This window comes from Chiloscyllium plagiosum, chromosome 17 (genome assembly GCF_004010195.1).
Source record: "Chiloscyllium plagiosum isolate BGI_BamShark_2017 chromosome 17, ASM401019v2, whole genome shotgun sequence".
NCBI lineage: Eukaryota > Metazoa > Chordata > Chondrichthyes > Orectolobiformes > Hemiscylliidae > Chiloscyllium > Chiloscyllium plagiosum.
The window spans coordinates 2208980-2218662 of record NC_057726.1 but is presented as its reverse complement, the minus strand read 5'-3'; the positions used below and the strand labels follow the sequence as shown (position 1 = coordinate 2218662).

Sequence of the window (9683 nt, the reverse complement as noted above, 5' to 3'; positions counted from 1 at the left end):
TTTTCTTCCACTTTAGAACCCGAATTTCCAAACAATAATGAGTTTTCATCACACTTAGCATGTTCTTCTATGTCTTTCTCCCTTCTGTTTATCTAGCTTCTCGAAAATGCAACAATATTTACCTTAACCTCATCTTAATTGTGTTCATAATTTCCATGTGGTAACCACCCTGTGTGTAAAGTTTTATTACGGAATAACTTGTAATTATGGCCCCTGTCGTGGGCTTTTTCACAAGTGGAAATCTTTCTTTTTAATCTACCCATCAACCCTTATATCAGCAGTCATCCTCCCACCAACACAATACAACCAGTGGGCTTATTAGGCACACCTCGGATATAGGACAATCGGAATCCCCGAGAGCGCCCTGAGCTAGTTGGATCGGAATGAAAGAAGATCCACGCATGGTCTCTGGTGGAGATGAAGGGTTGGGGGGTGTATGAGCCACACATTCTGTACTCCTCTCGCTTCGGGGTTGGTCCAACCATCAGCCAGTCCACCGTACATTTGTGAGAATTCTCTAGGTCAAAATTCTGAAAGCTGAAAAATTGAAAGAAAGAAAGTCAGCCTCATGCTGGATAAATCCCACAACTGAGTAACTCCCACTCTGCACCAGATATTTCCCACCGATGATAATAATGCTGGAGATCTGAAACAAATCCAGAGAATGCTGGAGAAACTTAGCAAGCCTGACAGCATTTGAAGAGAGTGAAACAGAGTTAACACTTCAAATCCAAAACGACTCTTTACTGAAGACGACTCAGACTGGACTGATTAACTGCCTCTTTGCGCTAACCCTCTTGACTTAACTCAAGCGTCTTTTCCCTGAATGTACCGAAAATCATACCCACCATGGCATTGCACACAAAAGATGAAACAATGCACATTTCAGTTAGTCAATGGTGATCAGAAGCAACCCCATGAACCCTACAGTGAAACCAACCATAATCATATCCTAAAAAGGACCTAGCTGGGAGCTCCCTCACTAACTGTGCAACACTGGCAAGTGTACCTAATGGGAGAGAGGACAGTGTCCTGCTCACCAAGTCACTTACTAATCAGGAAGGCAGGTTACTGCAAAGCACGCTATCAAACTGAAAACTCAGGCCCAGTACCTTATGGTTATGAGGTCTCCATAGTCCCCTTGGATGTACCAGCTGCAATTCATGGATGGAGGATAATTCATGGGCCAGGAGGGGCTGTAGATAACTCCACGTTGCTCTTTGTGTGGCTCCAGCCTCCCATGGCAGGCAGCTGAAAGAACAGGGAAAAAGAAAATGTACACATTGAGATCAACCATTGCAACATGGAGGAAATAAAATTGTCAGCCCTCTCCCCGCTCAGTGCAATGAACAATAACTGACCTCAGTTTTACATTTCCACATTTTTTATGTTGAATTTTCAGAAAACACAGCTAACTGCTTCAGAAATACATAAGTAGCACGAGTGAACCACAAATTTCACATAAATGGTTAGAACCATTTTTTTTAATGAAAATTGTGATGCCTTTGGGGAGGCACAGTGGCTCAGTGGTTAGCACAGCTAGCTCAAGAGTGCGAAGGTCCTGGGTTCAATTCTAGCCTCTGGCAACAGTCTGTATGGAATTTACACATTTTCCATGTGTCTCTTTTGGTTTCCTCTGGGTGATCCAGTTTCCTCCAATGGTCCAAGGGTGTGCAGGTTAGGTAGTTCAGTGGGTTGAGCAGAATGGTTTGATCGATGCAACTCGTTCAGGGAACAGTCAGACTTAACCTGGCTCAGCCCAACCTCATTAGGCAGCTTCATTCACATGCCCTTGGTACAGTGAGGAATCTACAGGATTCCTAATAGGCTGATTTATAAATTGATTAATCAGTGATAGATCTCCATTGCAGTGGTCATGCCGGACGCACTGCTGTATGAGGGGTGCAGTGACAGACCAATGCATTACTCTGATGCTACAGTGAAGCAGAGGCCCAAAAATATATAGTCAAAGTACAAGAGACAATTCGGCCATTGGGCCCATCCATACAAACAGCCCAGACAGTCCCTTCTTTAGTTGCATTCATGGAGCCCCGAAAGTTATTTTTCTTCAAGTGAACACCCAATCTTATTCTGAAATTATTAGCTGTCTCCATTTCGTGAGAGAGAATAGGAGGGAAGATGTGGTAACTGAGAAAGAGAAGGCAAAAGAATTGGACAGCCGGTGCAGACATGAGAGGTTAAATGACCTCTTTTTGCACTGTACAATTTGTGGAAATAAATACTTTTCAACGCGTGGGCTTGGTTCTCAGAAATGAAAAGTCAGTCACAATTCAAAAAGTAAAATAGCGGCAGCAGTGGTGAAAACAAAGCAACGAGCTATCACCGACTGTAATTTACAGAAGTTTAGGTTAGACTCCCTACAGTGTGGAAACAGGCCCTTCGGCCCAACAAGTCCAAACCGGCCCTCCGAAGAGTAACCTACCCAGATCCATTTCCCTACCCTATACTTAGCCCGACTAACACACCTACCACTACGGCCAATTCACCTGACCTGCACATCTTTGGATTGTGGGAAGAAACCAGAGCACCCAGAGGAAACCCACGCAGACTATCGATAATACAAATATCTCAGCAAGAGGCCCAGCAATCACTTCCCTAGCTTCCCACAGAGTTCTACGGTACACCTGATCGGGACCTGGGGATTTATGCATCTTTATGCATTTCAAAACATCCAGCATTTCAGGCAGTAGAGTCATAGAGTTGTACAGCATGGAAACAGACCCTTCGGTCCAACCTGTCCATGCCGACCAGATATCCCAACCCAATCTAGTCCCACCTGCCAGCACCCGGCCCATATCCCTCCAAACCCTTCCTATTCATATACTCAGTAGCCTAATGCGGGAATCAAATCTGGGTCCCTGGTGCTGTGAGGCTGCAGTGCTAACCACTGAGCCACCAGAAGCCATCATTAAAACAAATCTACAATGTCCAGTGAACTTTTAATAACCTCTTTAAAAAAAACCTCTAGATATTTCCATAGTATTTGAAACGAAACCTGTTCCTCACCATCCTTAAAATTAGTTCATTGGTTAAAATGGCTTTGACCTTCTCAAAAGACACCTGGCACTTCCAAGACCACACGGCCTCAGTTTTCTTTTGCAACAATAAACAAAGTAGGGCTTATACAATTAATGGCAGGGCCTTGGGCAGAATTATGGAACAGAGAGACCTAGGAGTTCAGGTGTATAATTAGAACATAGAACAGTACAGCACAGAACAGGCCCTTCAGCCCACAATGCTGTGCCGACCATTGATCCTCATGTAAGGTAAACCTAATGTACGAACCTTCAAATTTCTGTGACCAGATGCATGTCCAGCAGTCTCTTAAATATCCCCAATGACCTCACTTCCACAACTGCTGGTGGCAACGCATTCCATGCACTCACAACTCTCTGCGTAAAGAGCACGCCTCTGACATCCCCTCTATACTTTCCGACAAACAGCTTAAAACTATGACCCCTCATTTTAACAATTTCTGCCTTGGGAAAAAGTCTCCGGCTATCGACTCTATCTATGCCCCTCATTATCTTGTACACCTCAATTAGGTCCCCTCTCTTCCTTCTTTTTTCCAATGAAAAAAGTCCGAGCTCAGTGTTAATGAAAGCCAAAACACCATATGCTTTCTTAACAACCCTGTCCACTTGGTGGCCATTTTAAGGGATCTATGTACCTGCACCCCAAGATCCTGCTGTTCCTCCACACTGCCAAGAATCCGGTCTTTAATCCTGTACTCAAATTTCAAGATCAACCTTCCAAAATGCATCACTTCGCATCCCGCTGCAGCCTACAACAGCCCTCTATACTGTCAACGACACCTCCAACCTTTGTGTCGTCTGCAAACTTGCTGACCCATCCTTCAATCCCCTCATCCAAGTCATTAATAAAAATTACAAAGAGTAGAGGCCCAGGGACAGAGCCCTGTGGAACACACTGACCACTGACTTCCAGGCAGAATACTTTCCTTCCACTACCACTCGCTGTCTTCTGTCGACCAGCCAATTCTGTATCCAGACAGCTAAATTTCCCTGTATCCCATTCCTCCTGACCTTCTGAACGAGCCTACCATGGGGAACCTTAACAAATGCCTTGCTGAAGTCCACATACACTACATTCACCGCTCGACCCTCATCAACTTGTCTAGTAACATCCTCAAAGAACTCAATAAGATTTGTGAGGCATGACCTGCCCCTCACAAAGCCGTGCTGACTGTATTTAATCAAGCCATGCTCTTCCAGATGGTCATAAATCCTATTTGGAAGCTGCTCTCTGTAAGTGACTATATAATTCCTTAAGAATCTGCTGTTCAAGAGAAGACCAAGAACTCATGTCCCTGTGCACATGGGCGATCGTTCTCTCCCCCTCCAGGGCCTGAAACAAAGATGAAGGAGGGAAAGCCATACCGTGCCTCTGAGTGTTTGCTTCGACTGATCCAGGGATAGGGAAACAGGGTGACACTTGCACCCTGGCTGCTCTTGGCAGCACTTGGCCTGTCATACTGTTTGCATCCTAGGTAGGTTAGTCATGCCAGTGCACATTTACCTTTGGCAAGGTTTTATCACCAAATCAGTCGACTCCAATTGTCTAAGTGAAGTTCTCATTTCTTTCAAATCACTCTCCCGAGTGTCACGGCATACCAATACGTCATCAAGATAAACTAGGAAATAAGACACACAGGGTTCCAATTGGCTAATCAGGCTCTAAAAAGTTGCTGGAACATTTTTCAGACCAAATGGCATTGTCTGATATTGTAAAAGACTGTCTGGTCTTACAGGCTGATATGTCTTCAGCTCAGGTATTAAATATTCCTTGAACAAATCCATTTTGGTAAGAAATCTAGCACTACCAATGCAGCCTTCCAAGTGAGGAAATCAGTATGAATCTGCCCTCATTACTGCCAAGATTAGCGTGGTGCTGGAAAAGCACAGTCGGTCAGGCAGCATCCAAGGAGCAGGAAAATCGATGTTTCGGGCAAGAGCCCTTCATCAGGAATGAGGCAGGGAGCCACGGGGGTGAACAGATAAATGGGAGGGGGTGGGGCTTGGGAAAAGGTAGTTGAGAGTGCAATAGTGGATGGAGGAAGGGGTAAAGGTGATAGGTCGGAGAGGAGGGTAGAGCGGATAGGTGGGAAGGGAGATTGGCAGGTAGGACAGGTCATGAGGATGGTGCTGAGCTGGAAGGTTGGAACTGGGGTAAGGTGGCAACGTAGAGAAGACCACATCTGGAGCAATGGATACAGTAAATGACATGTGTGGAAGTGCAGGTGAAACTTTGATGGATGTGGAAGGATCCTTTGGGGCCTTGGACGGAGGTTAGGGGGGAGGTGTGGGCACAGATTTTGCAATTCCTGGAGTGGCACGGGAAGGTGCCAGGAGGGGAGCTTGGTTTGTGGGGGGGAGCCTCAACCTGACGATGGCCTCGCTGAGGGAACAGTCTCTACGGAAAGATAGAGGTGGAGAGGGAAATATATCTCTGGTGGTGGGGTCTATTTGTAGGTGGCGGAAATGGCGGAGGATGATACAATGTATACTGAGGTGGGTGAAAGGTGAGGACAGGATGGGGGGGGGTCTGTCCTTGTTGCGGTTGGAGGGGTAGGGCTTGAGGGCGGAGGTGCGGGACGTGGATGAGATGTATTGGAGGGCATCTTCAACCACGTGGGAGGGGAAATTACGGTTTTTAAAGAAGGAGGCATCTGGTACATTCTGTGGTGGAATTGGTCCTTCTGGGGGCAGATATAGTGGAGGCGGGGGAATTGGGAATACGGAATAGCATTTTTGCAGGAGGAGGTGTAATCCAGGTAGCTGTGGGAGTCGGTGGGTTTGTAAAAAAATATCAGTGTTGAGTCAGTCGTCATTAATGGAGATGGAGAGGTCCAGGAAGGGGAGGGAGGTGTCAAAGATGGTCCAGGTGAATTTAAGGTTGGGGTGGAATGTGTTGGTGAAGTTGATGGATTGCTCAACCTCCTCGTGGGAGCACGAGGTGGCCCCAATGCAGTCATCAATGTAGCGGAGGTAGAGGTGGGGAGTGGTACTGGTGTAACTACGGAAGTTGGACTATTCTACGTAGCCGACAAAGAGACAGGCATAGCTGGGGCCCATGGCTACCCGTTTCATCTGGAGGAAGTGGGAGGATTTGAAAGATAAACTGTTGAGGGTGAGGACCAGTTCAGCCAATCGAATGAGTGTGTCAGTGGTAGGGTACTGGTGGGGACGTCGGGAGAGGAAGAAATGGAGGGCTTGGAAGCCCTGGTCATGGAGGTGTAAAGGGACTGGATGTTGACTTTACTGTTGTCGATACAGAACGTGGTTGACACATCAGACTTAGGCACTAACACAACCAGGGAATCCCAGCTGCTTTGACTGGATTCAATTCAGCAACTTTTTCAACATTGATTGGATTCCTGTTTTCACCTGGGTCTGATTCTTAACACCTAAGTGATAAGGATGTTTTATAGGAGAGGATTCTGTTACATCCACATCATGTATGGTTAATGTTGTTCACCCTAGTATTCCCTACAGACCTCTTTAAAATTTGGTGAGTAACCTTGCCAGGTCTGTTCATTCTTCTGTCTCTAAACATGAGAAGGGTGTCAAACCTGCCTAACCATTCAGGGTTAGCTAACCAGATAGTAGCATTGTTCTAGGTCTCCTCTTCATTATTTCTTTCTTCCTCCACTGGCCTTATTACCTGTATTTGCTTATCAGCCTGTTGACATGGACAATGCTTCAACATATTTAATTATGAGATATTGTTAAGGACTAGCTTTTTTGGTTTTCAGAAGCTCTGTCTTTATTCTCACTAGCTCTTCTATTCAATGATGCACTCATGCAGCAACAATATCTTCAGTATTTATGTTAAATTGTTTTAGGGATTTCTATTTTAGAATCACAAAATAGCACAAATAGCAAAGATTGTAAGCATACATATACTAAACATTTATCAAAATAAAATATTTGGCGCAAGGCAATTTAGGGATTGAAATAAATTAAAGTTCAGGATGAAGATTGGATTTTAATTTAAATCCCAAAAGGGATGTAAGAAGGAGACTTGTTGATGTGAAACAAATTGTATATGGAGAAAATAAATGTGTGATTCCAGCAGAATCCTATATATGTTATATATAAAAAAAAATATATAAAATGCATAATCTTCAAGCTCACTCATGTTTTTACACTAAAAGTAGGGGACAAAGCAAATAATGCATTCACTCTAGTTTCAAAGCGTTATAGCAAAATTCAAAAGAAACATTATGGTAACCAGCATGGCTGAAATTCAGACCCAGCCCAGCCAACTGGCTGGAACATGGGCACTGCCACAACAGGCAGTCACCTCACTTGGGTAGGCTGAGCAACCACTTCCCAGAACTTGCTCCAATCTCAATAAAATCTCATGCTTAGGAAGCAGCCAGCTCAGCTCCTCCAATCCCAGGTTCCCTCTCAGATCATTACTGTCATTGACTCCAGCAGTGACGAGAGCAGGGAAGAGCGAATCAGAGATTGGTGGAGTTGGAGCTGTCTGCAGAGGAGACACCAGATCTCTGATTTGAGGAATAACTCCTCAAAGATTCTGCCTCGTCCTGTTTCTCCAATTGATCAACTCTGTGGTTGGTTTTACTTTCAGAGGAGAATGGTGCCCGCCCTCCTACCTTGCGTATTACACACTTGGAGGAAATTACTCTTACCCATTCCGGAACATTCCACGTCTCCCAAAAAGAATGAACAAGCTGCAGAGACAAAACAAAGTAAGCCAGTTAACAAAATTAAATCACCTCTTACAATCTAAACACTACAGGATACAGGCCTAGACTGCCCAGCTTTTCCTCACAAGTTAATCTGCTCATTCCAAGTCTAAGTAAACCTCTGGTATTTTTGATCACCTGCAGAGATTTATTATACGACAGTCCACTCACACCATTTGTATGGTCTTTGGATCTCTCTGCCTATAGATTCTGTGCCTGTGTGCTTCTCTCTCACCACCTGACAAAGAAGCAGTGCTCTGAAAGCTTGTGATTTCAAATAAGCCTTTTGGACTATAACCTGGTGAGTGTGACTTCTGACTTTGCCCATCCCAGTCCAACACCGACAACTCCACATCATGGTAAGTCTCTGAACAGCTTACAACACATTAACATCCTTCCATTAAGTCCAGTGGCTAGCACTGTACACAGTACTCCAGATGCAGTACACCACACTATTACAAGCAGGTGCTCTGCTCTGCCACTCACACTGTGTAAACTCCCACTTCATCTCTTTAATACACCAATGCTGCATCTTGTGTAGGCTGCAGCAATGCAATTAGACTTCCCTCAGAGATTCCTCTTCAAGCTACTGGCTGTGCATTCAGCCAGCTCAGCTCTGAAATTCCTTCCCGAAAGCTGCTTATTTCTTCCTCTCCTTTAGGAGCCTTCACCTATGATAAACATTTCAATCACCTGCCCTGACAGCTCCACCTTTGTCTTCATATCTGCTTTTGCATCATGTGACATACATTCTTTGAGGCTCAGTATCAAGCACAAGTGCCGATCTTAAGCCAGTCAGTAACATGTGGGAGACGGAAATGGATCTTTTTTTGAATTTACGGAATGTTAACCTTTATCTCAGGGAACACAAAGGTGAGGGATTCATATTCCAGCAATAGAAGCCCCTGGTTAAACTGAATACTGTTTTAATTCCTGATCTCTTGGCATTAGATTGTGTACAACACAGATTCACAGAATGATCTTGGGGTCGAAAGGTTTACATAATAAGGACAAATTACATAGTCTAGATTTGAACAAACATCCCCAAACTAAGAGCAGGAGTAGGTCATCGATGCTTTCACTCTGTCCAGCATTTCGATAAGATCAGAGCTGATCTGGTTGTGGCCTCAATTCCACATTTTCACCCTCCTTCTATAGCTTTTGACTCCTGTTAGTTGAGAATCTATCCACCTCTACCTTACAAATATTTAAGGATCCTATCTCCACCACTCTCTGGGCAAGAGAATTCCACAGACTCTCAACCTTTGGAAAGAAGAGTTTCCTTATCTCCATCATGTATTCCTTTAAATATAGAAGATTAAAGATGATTTCATTTAGATATTTAAAGTGGTAAAATGGGGTAAAGTAAACTATTCCCTTCAAGAAAAGCAAATTATGATGGATGCTGGGAGTCTCAAATAAAGACAGGAAGTACTGGATAAACCCAGCAGGTCTGGCAGCATCTGTGGAGACTTAAACATAGTGAATACTTTGCTTTGATGGTACAGTCAGGAACAAGATGTAAAAACCTTAAAAATTTCAGATGGGACTCAGCAAGATGGCGGCGATTCTGTAGAACTGCTGTGGACAGCTCTGCCTCACAGCCAAGGCATAGTGGTGTTTTTTGCCATCCCTGGCCAACTTATGTGGTAGAATTATTAGTTTAAAACCTTACAGAACACATATTTGTTAATATTTGGGAATGGGAAGGATGCCAAAGGAAAAAGGAGCAAGCAAACAGCAGCAGGGAGGACACTCCCCTGCAGCACCTACCACACCAGAGACTGCAGCAGCAGCAGCCTCTCCTGAACCCCCCCGGGGACCTGACAGACTCACAGGAATTGGCTGCGGCGATGGAGAGACTTACCTTGAAAGTTGGGGCTGCAATTGAGGAAATCTATGGGGAGATTCGTGCCCAGGTCCAACC

The 9683-nt window shown here is 44.7% G+C and overlaps 2 protein-coding genes across 4 annotated transcripts in view; one reads left to right on the top strand and one right to left on the bottom strand.

Annotated features, from left to right (window-relative positions):
- The window catches only part of rhpn2 (rhophilin, Rho GTPase binding protein 2), a 164359-nt gene that overhangs the window by 34499 nt on the left and 120177 nt on the right, over window positions 1-9683 (top strand). The gene's annotated exons all lie outside the window — the stretch shown is intronic.
- Window positions 1-9683, bottom strand: part of LOC122558186 (low-density lipoprotein receptor-related protein 3-like) — a 19211-nt gene that overhangs the window by 1980 nt on the left and 7548 nt on the right. For all 3 annotated transcript variants that reach the window (XM_043706494.1, XM_043706496.1, XM_043706497.1), the window contains exons 2-4: window positions 7700-7741; window positions 1113-1251; window positions 329-537 (exon numbers count right to left, since the gene is read on the bottom strand). In XM_043706494.1, coding sequence (XP_043562429.1) covers window positions 329-537; window positions 1113-1251; window positions 7700-7741 — 390 coding nt within the window. The remainder of the gene's footprint in view (window positions 1-328; window positions 538-1112; window positions 1252-7699; window positions 7742-9683) is intronic.